The sequence below is a fragment of the Balaenoptera acutorostrata genome, chromosome 9, assembly GCF_949987535.1.
Source record: "Balaenoptera acutorostrata chromosome 9, mBalAcu1.1, whole genome shotgun sequence".
NCBI classification, from domain to species: Eukaryota; Metazoa; Chordata; class Mammalia; order Artiodactyla; family Balaenopteridae; genus Balaenoptera; species Balaenoptera acutorostrata.
This window is the reverse complement of record NC_080072.1, coordinates 39,144,547-39,166,338: the sequence shown is the minus strand read 5'-3', so window position 1 is coordinate 39,166,338 and position 21,792 is coordinate 39,144,547. Positions and strand designations below refer to the sequence as shown.

The window sequence follows — 21,792 nt, the reverse complement described above, 5'->3', positions numbered from 1 at the left end:
ATCTGGCTTCAAACTGTCAAAGTGCCTTGGAATGTGGTCCTTTAAGGACTTCAGTAGCTTACTATACTATTTACGCAGGGGAAGAAAAAAGTCTAAATAGATTTGATGACCTATCAGAAAGGGAGAAGAGGAAAAGCCAGGCTGACAGAAAACTCAAGGCCAAGAGTGTACATAAGTACAAATATTTACCTTGAACTATATGAGTGAAAGGTAACAATGGGTGAAGGGATCACTCTAAGGCAAAACTAAAATGGACAGAGGAGTGGAACAGGGATTGTTTCTCGGGGACACAGAAGAACCTGAAAATGTGGTAGAGAAACTACAGGTGTAAATAGTCACTGTCCAAATTATTCAAAAAGCCAAAAGAAAAATGATTATAATACACGACCAACATTGTCTTCAATAATAAAATGTACCTTGACAATATTAATCCTATAGCTTGAGGGTTTAATGGCACCACAGCCTACTTCCTCTAGATGGGGGAAATGAGAACAAGAATTAACTGGTATAACAAAGGTTTAAATCTATAAGATTACTTACAGATTGTAAAAGAACAAGTATTATTCAAGCAGAGGGCAAGATGGACATGAGTACAAGCCCCAACTCCATGCCTAACTAGCTGTGTAATCTTAAGCAAGTTATTTAAACTCTCTAGGCCTCAGTTTCTTTCTCTGAAAAGTGAAGATGATAATACTCACCTCACAGCTTTGGTTGTACAAGAATATGTAAAATAATATAGATAAAACATTTGGAAGTATATCTGGTGTTCAATAAATAGTAGCTGTTAAATCCCCCATCCCAGGCATTTATGCAGCACCAAATACCTGGGTGCTAATCAAGAGAAGCCAGACACAGGTAGGCCAGAATCTAATCATTTCTTCTACACATAAAATTAGCTATTCCTAAGAAATACTTCAATAATGCCTCAAATTTTCCAATATATAATTCTGAATTAGACATATTTTTGTAACCCAAGCTAATTCAAATACAAAACATACCCATGTAGAATAAAGAAGCTTTTCAAAACTGTGTGTTTTGACTAATTCGTGGGTCCTGAAATCAATTTAGTGAGTCTCAGTCAGCATTTTTTTTTAAACGGTATGGAATGGAATAGAAGAGAAAACGCCAAGGTGTACATAATACTTTAGTTGTGTGTATATGGGGTCATGATATAAAATACATTTCCAAGTGTGGGTTGTGGTCAGAAATTTTGAAAGATAGTAAAGTAAAATCTTTCTCAGGTAACCAGACCCTCTATATTAAGTGAAGAAGATAACTAAAACTTTGTTATTAATTTATTATCAACCATATATGTGGTAGGCAGAATAATGGCCTCCAAGGATGTCCAATACCCTAATCCTTGGAACCTGTGCATATGTTACCTTACTTGGCAAAGAAACTTTTTAGATACAATTAAGTTAAGGACCCTGACATGGGGAAATTATCCTGTATGATTAGAGTGGGCCTAAGCTAATCACATTTGGTTCTTAAAAGCAGAGAACCTCTTCTCTGGAGATTTGACTACAGAAGGATGGTCGGAGAGATGCAACATTGCTAGTTTTAAAGATGGAGGAAGGTGACCTTGAGCCAAAGAATATGGGTGACATTTAGAAACTAAAAAAAGCAAGAGAATAGATGATCTCCCAGAGCCTCCAAAAAGGAACTAAGACCTGCCAACACTTAACCTACAGAGACCTGTGCTGGGCTTCTAGCCAAAGAACTGTAAGATAGTAAATTTGTGTTGTTGTTGTTTTTTAAAGATTTTTTTTTTGATGGGGACCATTTTTATAGTCTTTATTGAATTTGTTACAATATTGCTTCTGCTTTATGTTTTGTTTTTTGGCCTCAAGGCATGTGGGATCTTAACTCCCTGACCAGGGATTGAACCTGCACCCCCTGCATTGGAAGGTGAAGTCTTAACCACTGGATCGCCAGGGAAGTCCCTGTGTTGTTTTAAGCCACTAAATTTGTGTTCATTTGTTACAGCAGCAATAGAAAACTAATACCATATAAATTTTATTAACTTAAATTTCCTCAAAAACCACAGGTCATAAAGTGTAGCTCAAAATCAGGGGATAAAAGAGAGAAATGACAAATTATAATAAGTTTGTAGCTCTCTAGGAACAAATAATTAATAGTTTAAATAATGTAGCAAAAACTAGAGGATACAATTCTTACCATAGGTATCCATGGAATATATGAAATGTGGGAAAAACATATTTACATTCTTCAGTTCTTCCATAGTTAGATCCCTGAACTTGTACTGAAGAGAGAAAAATGAACACGGAATAAGAATAAAATTATAAGCAACAGAACAATTACAAATTAACATTTAACTGAACACTTACTATGTGCTAGGCCCTGGGCTCTGAGTTTTACAAACATGAATAGTATTTGACTTCATCCTTTTAATAATGACCCTATGAAGTAGGCAGGGCTTATAACTGCTTGACTTTATAGAAGATGAAAATGAAAGCTAGAGAATCAAAATAACTTGCTGTGGTAGATAGCAAGTTAAGTAGTGAAGCCAGAGCTCAAACCCAGTGCCTGGGCCTTTAATCACTATATCAAATGCCTCCAAATACTTCCTGAAGGCTTAAGAAATAGGGCAGGATGAAGCACCCCTGTCATCACTGTAAGATCCACCTCTCATGCCTGAATATCTCATTCACTTGAGACACCCTGAATTTCCCTACCTGGTACCGCAGCTGGGTTTCAAAGGGAAAACAGAAAGCATGCAAAGGTTTGCAGTCAGGTTGAGTGAACTGCCTCCTCATTCATCCAGAAGTAGTCTCTGAAATACTACCTTGGTTGCCCTGTGGGCAAAATCATTTAACTTCTTTGAACTTATTTTCTCATTCGCAAAGAGAAAGTATACCCACCTACCGGACTTGTGCTAGGCATTAAATGAAAAAAAAAAAAAAAAGTATGTTAAGAGTCTATTACCATTCTGAAAATGAAACTGAGAAAACAATTACGTTTACAATAGCATCAAAAAGAATAAAATACTTAGGAATAAATTTAACACGATGCAAAACTTAGACTCTAAAAACTACAAAACATTGTTGAAAGAAATTAAAATAGATCTAAATGAACAGAAAGATATCCCTTGTCGATAGATCAGAAGACTTGATATTGTTAAGATGGCAATGCTCCCCAACAGATTCAACAATCGCCAATCCATATCAAAATCCCAGCTGACTTTTGCTCATTTGCAAAAATTTACAAATGGACCTTAAAATTCATATGGAAATTCAAGGAATGCAGCCAAAACAATCTTAAAAAAGAATAAAAAAGGGCTTCCCTGGTAGCGTGGTGGTTAAGAATCCGCCTGCCAATGCAGGGGACACGGGTTTGAGCCCTAGTCAGGGAAGATCCCACATGCCGCGGAGCAACTAAGCCCGTGCACCACAACTACTGAGCCTGCGCTCTAGAGCCCACGAGCCACAACTACTGAGCCCGCGTGCTACAACTACTGAAGCCAGCGCGCCTAGAGTCCGTGCTCCGAAACAAGAGAAGCCACCGCAATGAGAAGCCCGCGCACCGCAACGAAGAGTAGCCCCCACTCGCCACAGCTAGAGGACACCTGAGTGCAGCAACGAAGACACAATGCAGCCAAAAACAAACTAAAAAAAAAAAAAAAAAGAAGTCTGAGGATTCATACTATAATCAAAAAGACAGTAACAAATGTGGGAAAGGATGTGGAGAAATCAGAACCCTCATATACATACACCACTGCTGGTGGTAAAATGGTGCAGCTGCTTTGGAAGAGTTTGGCAGTTCTTCAAAAGATTAAACACAGAGTTACCCTATGACCCAACAATTCCACTCTGAGGTATACACCCAAGAAAAATGAAAACATGTCCACACAAAAACCTGTGCACAATTGTTCATAGCAGCATTATTCATAACAGTCAAAAAGTGAAAACAATCCAAATGTCCATCAACTGATGAATAAAGTGTGACATATCCATAAAATGGAATATTCAACCATAAAAATGAATGAAGAACTGATACATGGATAAACCTTGAAAACATTATACTAAGTTAAAGAAAACAGACACAAAAAGCCACATATTGTATGACTTGTACATAAAGTACCCAAAATAGGAAATCCATAGAAACAGAAAGTAGCTTAGTGGGTGCCTAGGGTTGGAGGAGATAGGGAGAAAATAAAATAACTGCTAAGAGATCCTATTTCCTCTCTCTGAGTCTTAAGTTTTTCATGGGCAAAAGAGATAAGCTCTACTGCCCCCTAACTTCAGTAGGTATGTATGAAGATCTCATGATTAACATATGTAAAAGTGAGATATTAAACAAAATATGTATACAATAGTAAGTATTGACAAGAAACGATGAATCGACAAAGCATACCTAGGTTACAGAAAGGCCTCTGAAAAGAGCTGTCTGCAATTCACATTAGAGCCTAGAACGGTACAGAAAATTAGAGGGAAGGACGAAGGTCATTTTAAGATGGGAAAGAATTTGGCAGAAGAAAAAGTGTATAATTAACAACTTGAGGACTGGAAACATCTCTTACTCATTTTTATTTCCCCATAGCATTTAGCACAGGGTATGGCTTCAATAAATGTAGGCTAATTGGATGGGAGTTAGCAAAGAGGCAGATTTATACCAGTAGAGTGGATATAGAAAGCAATTATGATCCAAAGGACTGAGCATCGATCACTAAGATCACTAAAACTAAGAATCGATCAGTATTAACTACAGCAGGGTAAAAATGAGTCCCAGATTCAGTGTCCCTGATTCAGTGAAAACAAAAGTGAATGAAACCATCCCAACTCCAGACACTACATAAATGTACAAAAGGCTGCATTGTTGTCACCTGGAAGATACATTTTTTATGAACCAAATAATTTTTGTTTTGTTTTCTACTTGATGTTATAAGCTGTTTTCTACATCCTTAACATCCTCTGAGAATGTAATGATTAATGGCTGCATAGGGCTATACACCAGAATTGATCTAACTGCAAAACTGACATAAAAGTTTGTCAAAAGAAGGCAAAAGCACTCTTTTTTTAAGGCTTGAAAATCCAAACATCATTACTAGTCGAATATGTGATTTGCCTTTCTGACGAAAAAGACCTATTTTATCTGTTCTAGAAAAATAAAAAGCACATCATTTTCACTATATATGAAACAGAATATCTTCTTAGTGTTATATTAAGACATATATTCCATTACTGTTCCTATACCACCTAAGAGAAGCTTGTATAACATTCTCCAAGGAATATGCCTCAGACAATGCCATTTGCTTAAAGGGTGCAGGCAGGGAACTAAAGAGGAAAACTGGCCCATGAGATTCTAAAACTAAAGCAATTATGCTATCATAAAAATCAGTTGAAAAACTGAGAAGTTACTAAAATTTTAACTTTATCCACTATACTACAGTATGTTTATTTAGTAGACTGATACTTATGAACATCAAGAGTACTCTTGTATGACATTGCTCAAATGTTGGACACCCTGAGGAATACTTTGTGGCATCATTTTATTAAAAAAAAAATTAAGCATTAAGGAATCTTACAGATCAAATCCAATCCTATTATTTCATAACTGAGCAAATCTAGGTTAAGTTACCTGTCCAAGGTAACTTGGCCAGGGGAGTGGGAAATAGGAATTAGGGAACCAGAGAATTTTTCTAAACTTAATATTTAACACAACTAAAGAATATATATACATATAAACATATATGTACATATATACACATTTTGAAGAATAAACACTCAGGCACCAACTCACCCATGTTTGATCTAGAACAGTGCTGTCCAACAAAACTTTCTGCCATGATGGAAAAGATCATTATGTGTTCTGTCCAATACAGTAGCCACAAGCCACATGTGGCTACTGACACTTAATATGTGGCTGGTGTGACCGAGAAACTCATTTTTAATTTTATCTAATTTTGATGAATTTAAAGAGCCACATGTGGCTAGTGGCTACCATACTGGACAGCACAGACCTTTCCAATTCCATTACATCTGTCCGGGTGCTCCTTCTCTTAACCATTCAACTGCCTACCTTAAATTGTGTAGTCACATTCCTTTGCTTTTGCCCTCCATAGTTTTTATCGTATTTGTGTGCGTCCCTAAACACCACACTGTTTGCTGTTTAGTTGTTTCTTGTTTTAATCAAAATATAATTTTGCATATAAGCTCCAATTTTTTTCACTGAATATAATGTTTCTAAGATTCACTTGCATTGCTGCATGTTGTAGTTCATTCATTTTCACTGCTGCATAGTGTTTTCCATTGTGTGAATGAGTAGAGAACAAATTATCCTTCCTTCTGTCAATGAACATTTGGGTTGTTTCTAATTTTTAATTATGAGTAATTCTGCGAATGTCTCTTGCTTCATATATTATGAATTCTCTATGGTAACTACCATAGAGTTTAAAATTCCCATTCATCCACATCCTCCAAACCCTTTGAAATGATCTTAATTTATGACAATCTAGTGAGAGAAAATGGTGTTTTACCATGCTCTCAATTTGCTTTTCCATGGTTACTAATGGGTTGAGCAAACATTCATTTCCCTGATTCTTCTTTTGTTTTTTAAAAAATGATTATTCGTGTCTTTTGTCCAATATTCTATTGGTTTTAATATTGATTTGTAGGCTAATTTATATATTCTGGATACCAATACTTTGTCAATTATGCGTTACAGTATTATTCTCCAAGTTTGTATTTTGCCTCTTCACTCTCTTCGTGTTGTCTTTATATAAAAGTTCTTAATTTGAATGAAATCAAATTTATCACTCTTCTTTGAGTATTTTACGTCTTGTTTAAAAAATGTTTGCATACTCTGAGTCCATGAAGATTCTTTCCTACATTTATCTCTATACGTTTTAAAGCTCGTCTTTTACACTTGAATCTTCAGTCCACGGGGAATTTTTATGTTTGGTAAGAGGTAAGGGTCCAATTTCATTTTCTCCTGTATAGATAATCATTTGTCCCTGCATCCTCCTTTCTATAGTTATCTGCAATGCCTCTTCTGTTGTATATCGCATTTCCAAACACGTGTGAACATGGTTCTAAGCCCTCCAGTCTAATCCACTGGTTAATTTGTCTATCCTATACCAATATCACACTAAGCCTCAATTACTAGTCTTGACATCTGGTAGAGCAAGTTCCACACCTATTCTTCTTCTGTAAAAATGTCAAGATTATTCCTGGCCTTCTGCCCTTCCAAATGATTTTAGAATTAGTCTGAAAATTTCCCCAAATACCCTGTTTGAATTTTGACTGGAACTGCATTGACTCTATAGATCAACCTGGAGAGAGCTGACATCTTCACATCCACGAAGCTGGAATATTTATCTAGGTTGGAATACTTATTAGGTTTCATTTGTTTTCAATAAGATTTTTTTCATGTTCTCCTTACAGTTGCTTGATTTTAATGTATTGTTCACTTCACAAATTTTTCAGCAGTAAAATTATTTCTAAGTATTAAGTTATTATATTATTTGCCTACCTCGAGGGTTAAGGAACTTTGGAAATATATGCTGGACTAACGTGTTTCTAAATAGTCTCCTTAATTTACACATCCAACAGACATTTATTAAGCACCTAAGTGCCAGACTCCATGCTATGCACTGATGATAAAAAACAAAAACAAAAACCTTCCTCAACTATTCTGGTCCCATCCTTGAGAAAATTATTGTCTCTCTTTTGTCTTTTTCCTGCATTCCAGTTCCACCAAAATTATGAAGTTCTTTTTCTATTCTCAGCTTTAGCAATTCTTCCCCCTGGACAATACACCATGCTTCCGTCACTGAAAAACTTGATAGAGTGGTTCTTTTAATTTCATGTTCTCTGAAGAGGAGACAGAAAAGGGTATAATCCTAAGGACGATGATACTTCTCTTCCTACAAGACCTACACACCTGTCACAGTAGATAAAATCATTCAAATCAAGTATATAAACAATTTCAATCATAAGCCTTCAAAACCTCAAAGGGGTGTACAAACTGCCCCAACAAAGAAAGACACAGGCAAACCCAACTAAAGAGAAAGCAGTTTATCTTGAGAGGAAAATGTAATCAAAAGAACCAGAAAAGTATGTGCATGTATATGATTCATATTTACCTGCTGCCATTACATTTTGCTACTGTTTTATTCAGAATGTATCATGTCTCATGCTTCAATAAAATTTTTATCAGTTTTTTTCATAAAAAATAAAACAAAAAAACGGCATAAACGTACGGTTTCCGCATAGGGAAGTTTTAAGAAGCATTATGAATCACTTAACTAAGAAACTGGTGAAAAAGGTGGTTGCCTCAGACTGTACACTGGTGGGGAATCAGAGAGCCTGAACTAAGAGCCTGGTGTAACATAGAAACCGGCGTTAGTCATGCCCGAGAAACGCAAGTCAGACTTCCGGGTCAGCCCTCCACCTCAACCTTTCAACATTACGAGGCTCTCTTCTGGGCCTTCCAACCCTGTCTTCATTCTCAAGTCTACACAGGTCTTTCATTCACTGCACAGTTACTCAGCACTCCGTCGTGTCAGGCACAGGGCTAGGTGATGGGAATACTACAGCACTGTCTCTGCCATCAGAGTTCACCGCCCGAGTAAGGTTTGTATGTAAATAATTACTCCACGATGTGATAATCGATATTTCTGAAAGCAAGTAAAGGAGGCAGTGATTCTGTTTCTAGGGAGTGACATCTGAGTTGAGTCCTACAAAGGATGAGCAACGCAAGTCATAAAAAAAGGGGATGGGGGTGAGGGCAGGCCATTTCTGCAGAGAGAAAGGCGTGGTTAAAGGGACTGGCGAGTACTGGAAGCTGAGACCAAGAGAAGCTGGTGGCGTGAGAAGGTCTCACAGCGGGTGGAGGTTGGGGGATCTCGGATTTGCAGGCGAAGCCAGAGCCCCGGCCTCGGGAAGGAGAGGTCCGCGCCCTCCCTGCGGCCACTCCCCGTAGCCGGCTTCAGGCCAGCCCACACCCCGCTCCAAGCCCCATGACAAGCCGGGGAAACGCCCCAAGGAGGTGGCCCGGCCAGGGGTGGAAACGCCCCCAAGCCCCGGCGCCCCAGACCCTGCCCGGCGGGCTGGCCGCACCTTGCCAAGCAGTCGCCTCAGACCCTCACTGTTGAACTCCATCTCCAGCCAGAACAGCGAGTCCGGTTCTGAGACCCCAAGCCCGGAATCTCCTTCCGCACTGTCCTGGACGGCGGCTGCCGAGGACCAAACTTCCCGAGCGGTCCAAGGCCCCACCCCTTCCCAGACTCGAAAGTCCACCGATGTCCAGCGCCCCAGGCTCAGCGAGGCTCCGCCCGGAGTCTCACCACCGCTCCTCCGCGAACCCTGAGCGCGTTCAGAAACGCGTGAGCGCCAAGGGAACCACGACCCAGCTTGCTGGAGGGAAACTTGGGGACATCGGTGAAGACAGGAATAGGAAGGACCCGAGGAGAAGCAGTAAAGGAGGTAGAAGATATTGGCACTGTTCTGGGAGAGAGTTCCGAGAAGGATGTGATAAATTCAGTAGGGTATCGAGAAAGATCAAGAAAGACCCCAAACTGTGGTTGGATTTAGGAAGGAATAGGTAATGGAGCTTCAAAAGAGAAATTTCGGGGGGGCTAGAAAGGAAAACGGACGCAGGAGGAGAATTGTCAGAACTGGGAGATAAGACAGCCGAGTGAGGGTGGTGCAGTATGGGGGCGGGGGTTGCCTTTGGCGGGGCGGGGCAGAGCATAACAGCGTTGGTGGCCGAGAGAGGAAAAAGTCAGGTAACAAAAAGAGTTTGAAGACAAAAAAGGTAGATTGGTGGCTAAGGTCATCCGGAGAAGTAAGACGAAGAGATGCAATTTGCGGGCCTTGTTTGGTCTCCTTGAATGAGTTACTTACCTGCTTTGCATCCCTGGTTTGAGCCAGTGGGCCTAAAAAGTCCTGGGAGCTGACTATTGTAACTGTCAAGAGGTTGGGTGGGCAGGAAGGTGATTGTATTTATGGGAAGAGCCAAAGGTAGGAATGCTGTGATTCTATTAGGAGAAGAAAGTGAAAGGCTGGAAGGAGCACTTATTTATTCAACAAACTTTTGTTGAGCATTGGCTACTTGCTAGATATTGTCGGGGAGGAAGAAATTTTCCTCTATTCTTCTAGCTTCCTCTGGCTGGTCTAAGAAGTAAACTGACAGCAGACAGAATAATAGCAGAAAATCAAACAAAAGTTACTAGCATGTATACCTGGGAGAGACCCAGGAGAACTGAGTGACTCCCCTTAATGGCTGAAGCCCTCACCTTAAATACCATCTTCAGCTATGGCAAAAGAGGATGTTGGGGGTTGTGGTTTGAGACTTCAAAGGGGAAAAAGGCAGTTCACATGGAGAGAGAGAGTAAATATTTGGTAAACAAATGTTTGCTGGCCCTTGCAGAGACTAGGAGACTGATTTCTAGGCTCTGCCGAGTTCCCGCCACCACACCTAGCCCATATTCTTTGCAGATATCTCTGGTGACAGCTTAATAAGGGGAACGGGCCTTCTCTCTAAATCCTTTTAGGCAGTTAAGGGGGCCTTAAAAATGGGCATCCTAAGTTAACCCTCCTGCCAAAGAGACACATTTTAGGGTGGCAAATTTTGCTCCCCTGCAATATTTTTCTAGGTCTGCGGATACTGCAGTAAACAAAATAGACAAAAGTATCAGCAGTCCTAAGGCTGTCATTCTTTTATTAGGAGGAGGAGAGCAAAACAATAAATATAGTAAGTAAATTAGACCGTATGTTAGAAGTGATTAAGTGTTGTGGGGAATAATTTTTAAAAGGCAGGTTAAGGAAGTGAGGGTAGGTCTCCTTGAGAGGCGAGAAAGTAAGCATTCCATATTAGAGGGCATCCAGAGCCCTAAGACAGACGTGTGCTTGGGGAGAGTCAAAACCGCGGGGAGGCCAGTGTGGCTGGAGTCCAAAGAAGAGGTGAGGAAGCAGAAGTAGGCTACTTCAGAGAAATAAGGGGGAGCCGCAGAGGGTTTAGGACAGTGATTCTTCCTGTGTGGTCCCCAGACCTGCAGCCTCAGCCTCACCTGGAACTTGTTAGAAATACGGATTCTAAGGCCTCACCCCAGACTTAACAGAATCAGAAACTCTGGGGATCAGGTCAAGCAGTCTGTTTTAACAGGCCTGGGTGATTCTAACCACTATAAAGACTTTGGGGACAGCTGTGACTCTGGCTTGTCAGTGCCCTCCCACCAGAGACCATCAGGAACACACACATACTTAAACAAGTTGGGTTGATTACTCCTGCCCATAAGGGAGCAGATACTGTGGAGAACCACTGGGACAGCTGAGTAAGAGTGTGGAAAGAACCTATTATAGGATTTGGGCTCTGGGTGATTTGGGAGAGGGCTTAAGGAATCAAAGCTTTACTTTGGATTGGGTGCTGTCAGAAGGCAGAGACAATTCTATGAATGGGTATCTCAATATATATTATCTCTCAGATGGGTAAACTAGAGCAAGGTTAAGGCTGTAATTGGTAGAGAACCAGTAGTCGCATTAGCAGAGAGAAGAGGATGTTTGGGTATTTCCTGGGTTGCACAGTGACCTTGTTTTTGTCTCTGCTTAGAAGAAATTATGACGAGGGCTTGTTTGGTCTCATTTTATCATGATCTGAGTGACCCTGTCTGATGTCAGTGTTCTGAGATTGTTTATATCCAACAGGAGACAACAGGAGCCTGGCTGTGAGGGCCAGGTCACCTAGTAGCAACAGTGAGACCTAGCTTGGTCAGTCCAGTTCCCAGATGTCAGGGGCTGCTTTTTTCTTTCTTAGGCTTTTGCTCTGAGAGAGAGGAAGCCACTGGAGGGTTTTGAACAGAGGAGTGACACGATCTGACTGAGTTGGAAAAGAATAAGTCTGACAGATGAGTTGTGAAGAGACTGGGGGTGGGGGTGTAGTGGAGAGTGGAAGCCGGGAGGCAAGGTAGGAGGTGAGACGGTTGAAGGATAAGAGGCTTGTTAAGAGCACCTCAGCCAGATCTAACACACCTCAGAAACTTTGAAACTTCCAGAGATTCTAAGATTTTGTTAAATCTATCAGAAATCCATTAATCAAGGAAAAGCTATCAAGTTAGAAGTAAGGCCTGAACAGGGTTCTTCCATCTTTTATGAAAGAACCTTTTATGGAAGAAGCCTTCCATCCAAACCACCAATTCTCTTCTGGTTTAATCACTATGGATGAATTATAGGCACTAGGAACACTCTATGCCTGTGTGTGTGTGTGTGTGTGTGTGTGTGTGTGTGTGTGTAGCTATCAATTCCCATGTGGAAGGTACATTGCTAAGAGTTTTATGCGCTTCATTGCAGTTAATCTTCACAAAACTCTAGATGGAATTATTATCAATTATTACCTCACTTTTACTGTTGAGCAAACTGAGGTTTAGTGAAGTATTTCCTATTTCCTTGTTTCTGAGATCCTGTTGAATAAGAGATGTATTACTGACAATGTTCTGGGGAGAAAAGGTTACAAAATTAAGTATACATACCAGTTTTAACCCCACTTTTGGGAATTTGTCTTAGAGAAATAAAAGTACCCAGGATGTATGTATTATACAAAGATGTTAATTATATTAAAAGGGAAAAAAAGTCCCCAGGCTAAGAAATGGGCAAAGTGTATATTCTGGACCTTTGTTTATAGTTTGAGAAAAAACACAAGAATGGCTTTTCTTGGTCCTCTGCTTCTGATCTCTGTGTACACTCTTTGGTTTCATAGTTATGGGTCCTATCAGACACATTGTTTAGGGGTAAAACCTTGGTATTCTGAATATCAGACAAATGTATCCTTATCATTTACTTCTTTAAAAAAATTTTTAATTGTAAAATACACATAATGTACAATTTACCATCTTAACCATTTTTAAGTATACAGTTCAGTGGTATTAATTACATTCATAACGTTTTACAGCCATCACTACCATCTGTCCCCATAACTCTTTTCATCTTGTAAAACAAACTCTGTACCCTTTAAACAATAACTTCCCATTCTTCCCTCCCTCCAGCCCCTGGCAAGCACCATTCTGCTTTCTGCCTTTGTGATTTTGACTACTCTAAGTATGTCACCAGTGGAGTAGAGAGTCCAGAAACAGACCCTCACATATATGGTCAATTATTTTTGACAAAAGTGCCAAGACCATTCAGGTGGAAAAGGACAGTCTTCTCAGCAAATGGTGTTGGGAAAACTGAATATCCATATGCAAAAATGAAGTTAGATCCTTATCCAATACCATATACAAATATTAACTCAAAATGGATCAATGACCTAAATGTAAGCCCTAAAACAATAAAACTCTTAGAAAAAAATGTAGGACAAAAGCGTTATGACATTGGATTTGGCAGTGATTTCTTGGATATGACACCAAAGACATAGGCAACAAAAGAAAAAAATAGATTGGACCTCATGAAAATTTAGAAATTTTGTTCATCAGAAGACAGTATTGGGAATTCCCTGGTGGTCCAGTGGTTGGGACTCAGTGCTTTCACTGCCATGGCCCAGGTTCAATCCCTGATCGGAAAACTAAGGTCCCACAGGCTATGTGCAGTGCGGCCAAAAAAAAAAAAAAAAAAAACCAAAAAAACAAGACAGTATCATTTACTCTTTAGATGTGTGGAGCTTATATTGTTATTCATTGACTGACAGCATATGCTGCATCTCAGGCCATCCTTCCACAAATGTCCTTTGACTTTGTGAAATGAAACTGCAATCTTTCTTTTCTTAAACTAGTTCTTTTTTCTAAGGATTTTATATCGCCTCTCAATTTTCATGCTCTGTCTGAACTGGCATACTTTTTTTTTGGTCATTTTGCTGCTTCTCTGGTTAAGTAAAAAATCGGCAACGTGCAAGAGAAATGTGTCCAAGAAATTTTGTTTATGACAATCACAGCATTGTTTACGGTGATAAAAAGTTGGGAAAAAAATCTAAATGCACATTGTGCCTGTTACTAATTTATTACCTTTCAGTTCCAAATACACCATTTATTGCTTGCTCTGCTATTGTGGAGCTGGACCTTTTAAGCATTTCTCCCTTGCTAGGGGGCACAATATTAAGTTTTGTCAATAGAGGGCCTGGGGGTGATACTGCAGGAGGAAGAGACTTCCTCCTTCCAGTGTGCTTTTGTTCCTGGTCCTGCCATGTGGCTGCCAGTGGCATGAGTCGGGATATCCAGTAGTGCTCACCTCTGTCGAGTTTCAGTGGCCCCTCTGTAGGGTGCTTTCCGTTGAGTTTCAGTGATGCTCCTGCTACTCAATGAGTTCTACCACCCCCAACAAGGTGGCTTCCCAGTACATTCTACTGGCATATCCCCAGAGGGTAGATTCTCTGCAGTGATCAGTAAGCTTGACAGACGCCCCCCATGGAGACTTCCCAGCAGATTCCACCAGCATCTCAGAGGGTGGCACCCTATGTACCAGGTTCGGCCTACAGCAGCTCATTGGATTTCCCTACCATCCGGTTGGTCATGACCACCACTTGTGCAAGTTTTGGATCTCAACCCTGGAAGGTCAGAGACTCTTTCAAGTTTATTCCTTCCTTGGATGCTTTGCCTCAGCTCTAGTGGTGGTGGCTGCTCCCTATATATGCTATTCCTGTGGCACGTAGAGCTTTCTACCTCTTCCATTAATCTCCTGTTCCTAGTTAATAATTCTTTTTATCGAACTTTCTCTGTTCAAATTATTGTGTGGTTTCTATCTCCTGACTAGATCTTGACTGATATATCCATTATTAGGAGAAAGATGAGGGAATTCCCTGATGGTCTAGTGGTTAGGACTTGGTGCCTTCACTGCTGGGGCCTGGGTTCAATCCCTGGTCAGGGAACTAAGATCCCACAAGCCATGCGGCTCAGCCAAAAAAAGAGAGAGAGAGAAAGAAGAAATACACGTGGAATATTATACAGGAATTAAAAAAAAATAAGTTAGACTTCTGCTTCTGCCTATGAAGAATCAACTGCTACAGGAGTTGTCTTCTCTCCATAAACAAATAGAAAATTGCATAAAATATATGAAATAGTTATTTTCAGATCTTGCACAAGGGCCAGCACCAGACTGTGAACTTTGAAAGAAAGGAAACAAAAGAGATGAGCTTTAAAAGCCCCTGCCTACTGCCCAGAGGCAGTTTTCAGACTGCAGCACAGAGAGGGGTTACCCAAACGAAGCAGAATTGAAAAGAAAGATAGTGGCGTACTAAGGAGGCCAAAGTGCCAGGAATTTGCAGGATGGAGTACTGAAAAGAGGCAATTCCACAGAGAAAGAACTCTGGACATCTCCACAGGGACCCTTGTGAGTCTTTAGCTGAGTTCTGTCTGTGCACACATGGGGTAAAATTCCATGAGACCGAGAAGAGAACCACCCAGAAACAGTAGGCCAAACATTTCTTGGAGCTCCCAGAAGGGCTGGGAGTTGTGGGAAATTCCACAGATCGGAAAGACCTAATACCACTGGCATCAGAGAGCGTGCTTAAAAGGGTCATAGCTCAGTAGTGGGGATGATTATCTCTAGAGAAAAGGCTGCTCCTGGCCCACCATAACAAAGCTTAAAACTTGCCTCAGAACACTCAGACTGATTGCAGGTAACTTAATTGCATCCCAGAAGAAAACCCAACACTATCAAAAAGAATACAACAGGGCTTCCCTGGTGGCGCAGTGGTTAGGAATCCACCTGCCAATGCAAGGGACATGGGTTTGAGCCCTGGTCCGGGAAGATCCCACATGCTGCGGAGCAACTAAGCCCGTGTGCCACAAGTACTGAGCCTGCACTCTAGAGCCCGCGAGCCACAGCTACTGAGCCCACGCGCCACAACTACTGAAGCCCGCGCGCCTAGAGCCTGTGCTCCACAACAAGAGAAGCCACCACAATGAGAAGCCCACGCACTGCTACAAAGAGTAGCCCCCACTTGCCACAACTAGAGAAAGACTGAGTGCAGCAACAAAGACCCAACACTGCCATAAAGAAAGAAAGAAAGAAAGAATATAACAAAATCCAGCCCTCAACACTGTAAAATTCACCATGTTGAACATCCAGCGAAAAGTTACCAGGCATTCAAAGAAACAGAAAAATATCATCCACAGCAAAGAGAAAAATCAACCATTGAAACAGCCCCAGAAATGATAGAGATGATAGATTTGCAGACAGCTTCCTTAAAATGCTTATTATCAATCTCATAAATATACTCAAGGATGTAAAGGAAAACATGAACACCATGTGGAGAAAAATGAAAGGTAGAATTAAAAAAAAAAAGAAATTGAACTTCTAGAGATGAAAAATACAAAATCAAATTAAAAATACACTGTATGGGATTAACAGAAGTTTAGAAGATTAGGGGGAAAGATGAGTGAACTTGAAAAAGACAGCAATGGAAACTATCCAAAATGAAACACAAAGAGAAGAAAAATGAACAGAGTACCAGCAAGCTGTGGGACAGAATCACACTGGTTATTGGTCTAATACACAAGTAGTGGAGGTCACAGAAGGGGAAAGGGGGGGACAGAAAAAGTGTTTGAAGGAACAGTAGCCAAATATTTTTCCAATTTGATGAAAACCATAAACTCACAGATTCAAGAAGTTCACCAAACCCCTGGTAGAAGAAACATGCAGAAAGTTACACAAAGCAACCTGAAAATAAAATTGCTGAAAATTAGTGATAGAGAAATTTTTAAACAGGCACTTTTCTTTCTTATTTTTTTAACATCTTTATTGGAGTATAATTGCTTTACAATGTTGTGTTAGTTTCTGCTGTATAACAAAGTGAATCAGCTATATGTATACATACATCCCCATATCCCCTCCCTCTTGGGTCTCCCTCCCACCCTCCCTATCCCACCCCATAGGTGGTCACAAAGCACCAAGCTGATCTCCCCGTGCAATGCAGCTGCTTCCCACTAGCTATCTATTTTACATTTTGTAGTGTATATATGTCAGTGCTACTCTCTCACCTCATCCCAGCTTACCCTTCCCCCTCCCCGTGTCCTCAAGTCCATTCTCTATGTCTGTGTCTTTATTCCTGTCCTTACCCTAGGTTCATCAGAACCATTTTTTTTTCTTTTAGATTCCATATATATGCATTAGCATACAGTATTTGTTTTTCTCTTTCTGACTCACTTCACTCTGTATGACAGACTCTAGGTACATCCACCTCATTACAAATAACTCAATTTCGTTTCTTTTTATGGCTGAGTAATATTCCATTGTATATATGTGCCACATCTTCTTTACCCATTCATCTGTCAATGGACACTTAGGTTGCTTCAGTGTCCTGGCTATTGTAAATAGTGCTGCAATGAATATTGTGGTACATGACTCTTTTTGAATTTTGGTTTTCTCAGGGTATATGCCCAGTAATGGGATTGCTGGGTCATATGGTAGTTCTATTTTTAGTTTTTTAAGGAACCTCCATACTGTTCTCCATAGTGGCTGTATCAATTTACATTCCCACCAACAGTGCAAGAGGGTTCCCTTTTCTCCACACCCTCTCCAGCATTTATTCTTTGTAGATTTTTGATGATGGCCATTCTGACCAGTGTGAGGAGATACCTCATTGCAGTTTTGATTTGCATTTCTGTAATGATCAGTGATGTTGAGCATCCTTTCATGTGTTTGTTGGCAATCTGTATATCTTCTTTGAAGAAATGTCTATTTAGGTCTTCTGCCCATTTTGGGATTGGGTTGTTTGTTTTTTTGTTATTGAGCTGCATGAGCTGCTTGTAAATTTTGGAGATTAATCCTTTGTCAGTTGCTTCGTTTGCAAATATTTTGTCCCATTCTGAGGGTTGTCTTTTCGTCTTGTTTATGGTTTCCTTTGCTGTGCAAAAGCTTTGAAGTTTCATTAGGTCCCATTTGTTTATTTTTGTTTTTATTTCCATTTCTCTAGGAGGTGGGTCAAAAAGGATCTTGCTGTGATTTATGTCATAGAGTGTTCTGCCTATGTTTTCCTCTAAGAGTTTTATAGTGTCTGGCCTTACATTTAGGTCTTTAATCCATTTTGAGTTTATTTTTGTGTATAGTGTAGGAAGTGTTCTAATTTTATTCTTTTACATGTAGCTGTCCAGTTTTCCCAGCACCACTTATTGAATAGGCTGTCTTTTCTCCATTGTATATTCTTGCCTCCTTTATCAAAGATAAGATGACCATATGTGTGTGGGTTTATCTCTGGGCTTTGTATCCTGTTCCACTGATCTATATTTCTGTTTTTGTTCCAGTACCATACTGTCTTGATTACTGTAGCTTTGTAGTATAATCTGAAGTCAGGGAGCCTGATTCCTCCAGCTCCGTTTTTCTTTCTCAAGACTGCTTTGGCTATTCGGGGTCTTTTGTAAACAGGCACTTTTCATATGATCCAGCAATCCTCCTCCTGGGATTTACCCTAAAAAGTTAAAACTTATATTCCCTTAAAAAGCTGTACACAAATATTTATAACATCTCTATTCAAAATACAAAATCTCTATTCAAAATAGCCCCAAACTAGAAACAACCTTAATGTTCTTTGACAGGTAAACTGATAAACCGATACATCCATACAATGGAATAATATTCCATAAAAAAGAACTAACTCTTGTACAACATGAATGAATCTCAAAAGCATTAATGCTAAGTGAAAGAAGCCTTATGATTGGAAGAAGGAAGTGGAAGAAGGTTATGATTCCATTTATATGAAGTTCTAGAAAATGCAAAAGCAGATCAGTGGTTGCCAGGGGCCAAGGGATTTAGGGAGAAGGGATTGACTGCAAAGGGGCACGGGGAGCTTTTTGAGATGATCACAATTTTTTCTATCCTGATTGTGGTGGTAGTTACAAGATTGACACATTTTTTAAAACATATCAACTGTACACTAAAAATGAGTGTGCTTTATCATATGTGATTTATACCTCAATAAAGCTTATTATTAGAAACAATAAAGGAATGTATTTAGATTTTTTATTAATTGACCCAGGAGGATGTCCATGATGTATTGTTATAGGAGAAAAGCAAGTTACATAGTAGCATATGTAGTGTGATCACCTTAAATAAAACAACACTGAAAAAACCCCTTTGTATCCCTCTATATGTGTAGTGATATTTGCAAGCTCGTAGAGAAGTCTTTGGCAGAAGAACACACACTAAGCTGGTAACACTGGTTACATCATGTGGCTAAGAAAGAGGGGGAGAGTATTATGTTTTTCTTTATACATCTTTGGATAGTTTCATGTTTTACAATGATTTATCATGAAAATAAAGGGAATATCAAAATAATAGGGAGATGTGTATGTAGGAAGAACTCTGGTGGAGGGAGAGGTCCACCGTACCAGTGCAGGGAGGTCAAAGGGATCGAGATAAGGTCATTAAACGTGACAAAAAGGAGATCTTTGGTAACCTCCGAGAGAGCATCTAAGTAGTGGGGTGGGGGCAGAAGTCAGGATGTGATGCATGGAAGAAAAGCGTGGACTGGAAAGAAAGGCTTCGGGTATGGACCACTTGTTTAGGAAGTTTGGTCGTAAAAGGCAGTTAAGAAACAGGACAGTTAAGAAGGGAGCCCCAGCAACAGTTGGAGGTTTTTGTGAGTAGAGGACAAGGATACTTGTGGCTTCTTGAAGGCCAAGAAAAGAGAACCAGGACTTCCCTGGTGGCTCAGTGGTTAAGAATCCGCCTGCCAGTGCAGGGGACACAGGTTCGAGTCCTGGTCCGGGAAGATCCCACATGCCACAGAGCAACTAAGCCCATGTGCCACAGCTACTGAGCCTGCGCTCTAGAGCCCGTGAGCCACAACTACTGAAGTCCGCGTGCCTAGAACCCATGCTCCCCAACAAGAGAAGCCACTGCAATGAGAAGCTTGCGCACCGCAACAAAGAGTAGCCCCCGCTCGCTGCAACTAGAGAAAGCCCGAGGGCAGCAATGAAGACCCAACGCGGCCAAAAAAATAATAATAATAAATAAATAAATTTATTAAAAAATATTAAAAAGAAAAGAAAAGAGAACCAGTGGACAGGAGCTGACCAAAGGAATTGAAGAATGGTATAAAATGGTGGTGAGAGAGCCCTTGAGATGGGAGGGGAGGGATTGCAAGGACAGAAATAGAGTTCTCATTTCCCTAGAATTCAGTTTTGTTTCATTCATAGCTGTCATAGACCTAGGAACACACCTTTCCCAATCCCTGTCTCTAGTCTAAAGAGCCCAACTTCCTAACAGGCAACTGGGCCCTGACCTGGAGCATCACCTGTGTGACCTAGTAGTGCAGGTCACTCAGGCTCTGTAAACCTCAGTTTTCTCATTAGTAAAATGGGATAAATAATAGTACCTACCTCATATTGTTGTTGTGAGATAACGCATTCAAAGAGCTTAGTTTGCTGCTCAACTGCTGGTCTGGGGGCAGTCTCTCCGACCTGTTGTGGCCTGGGCCATAATATAATCAGTGATGTCACAATGCCCTAGTAGACTCCAGCTTCTCTACTAGGGAGCTGCAGATCCTTTGGAGCTAAGGACTGGAACTTACATGCGAGACCTCTACCAACTGAGGGTTTCATGAGCATACTCCTTTGTCATGATCTTGGTGAATAGTCTTTTGCTGTGCAATCGTGTCTTAGAAATTGTTTTACTTATTATCATGATTGTGCTTGGCTGGATGCTTTTTGTTGGATTTGCATGTTACATGGGCACATTTCCAGAGTTCATAGTAAGTAGTAACCTTGCCTGTTAATCCCTCATAGTCAGTCCTGGCTCTGGCTAACCCTCCCAGCTGGGGTTTCTGACCAAACAGGAAAGATAGTTGGGGTCTCACCACTAATAAGAGGTCAGGATGTGGTGGGAACAAAGTTAGTTTCGCAGGCTACTTCCCATCCCATTGGGACATCTTTAAGCCTTTCCCCTTCCACTTGGGTACTTAACATCACTTATTTCAAAGCACTATGGAATTTATAAGGAGTCTGGTGGAGACAGTGCCTGACTTCTGGATTTCAGGCCAAGTGGATCAGTGGTTGCTGGGAGGAAAGGGAATGTGGACATTGGTGGGACCTTTTCAGCAGCCCTTCCAGTCACATACAGAGGCAGTCACCTACTGTGTCAATGAGTAGGGCCAGCTCTGCCTTTGAGTTTCTTTCTTCCTCAGCCTCCAACTCTGAAGTGGAAAGAGAGGTAGGCTGTTCAGGAGAGCAAGACACACCCGAGGAGCCGGACTTTGGATGAAGATCTGCAGCTGTGGGTGGACGTGACGGTCTGTTGGGCTGGATTCTTCCCTTTCAAGAGAACTTGGTGGCACCCTGAAATCTCAATGGAAAGTTTACATTCCTCTGGAAAATAAAATAGACTGCGGAAGGGGAAAGAATTTGGGGAGTACTGCTGAGGACAGCAAGCCCTGGTTCAAAGATTTGTTAATAACCATACCTCATGGGTATTCTTTTCAAAGACTGTTCCATCTATTAACTTATTTTCTCCATGCAAACTCTGTAATAAATTAGACCAGCATTTTTAATGCCCCCTTTGGCAGACTCTGAAACTGGAGTTAGTGTAAATTTGAGTTCAAGTCCTAACCTTGCAACTTCCTAGCCATGTGACCTTGAGAAAGTTCAATCTCTCTGAACCTCAAGTTTCTTCATCTGTATAACGGAGATGTTCCAGTATCTTTCTGTTTTTGTGAGGATTACATTTGGGAATTCATGTAAAGCATTTATTACAAAGCTTGACAATTAGCATTTAGTAAATGCTAACTTAACAACTAGGCAAAATAATGAACCAGTCAACAAAGAGTTACTGGTGACTATACTTACCTAGGGCCACACAAACCAACCCATTTGTGAAGCTGGGTTGCAAGCATAGATCTCGGGACTTAATACCT

The 21,792-nt window shown here is 40.6% G+C and overlaps 2 protein-coding genes across 6 annotated transcripts in view; one reads left to right on the top strand and one right to left on the bottom strand.

Moving 5' to 3' along the window:
• UEVLD (UEV and lactate/malate dehyrogenase domains) overlaps positions 1-9,237 on the bottom strand; it is a 46,871-nt gene extending 37,634 nt beyond the window's left edge. For all 4 annotated transcript variants that reach the window (XR_009009197.1, XR_009009198.1, XM_007174831.3 and 1 more), the window contains exons 1-2: positions 9,081-9,237; positions 2,179-2,263 (exon numbers count right to left, since the gene is read on the bottom strand). Coding sequence is in view for 2 of the 4 variants with exons in the window: in XM_007174831.3 (XP_007174893.1) it covers positions 2,179-2,263; positions 9,081-9,122 (127 nt within the window). In the remaining 2 variants the exon portion in view is untranslated. The remainder of the gene's footprint in view (positions 1-2,178; positions 2,264-9,080) is intronic.
• The window catches only part of MISFA (mitochondrial sheath formation associated), a 16,397-nt gene continuing 3,677 nt past the window's right edge, over positions 9,073-21,792 (top strand). Inside the window, exons 1-2 of one of the 2 annotated variants that reach the window (XM_057552435.1) lie at positions 9,073-9,446; positions 21,067-21,649. In XM_057552435.1, the coding sequence (XP_057408418.1) occupies positions 9,263-9,446; positions 21,067-21,143 (261 nt within the window). In that variant the 5' untranslated portion in view covers positions 9,073-9,262 and the 3' untranslated portion in view covers positions 21,144-21,649. Of the gene's footprint in view, positions 9,447-21,066; positions 21,650-21,792 lie in introns of those variants that run through there. The other variant, XM_057552434.1, reaches the window with a different exon arrangement.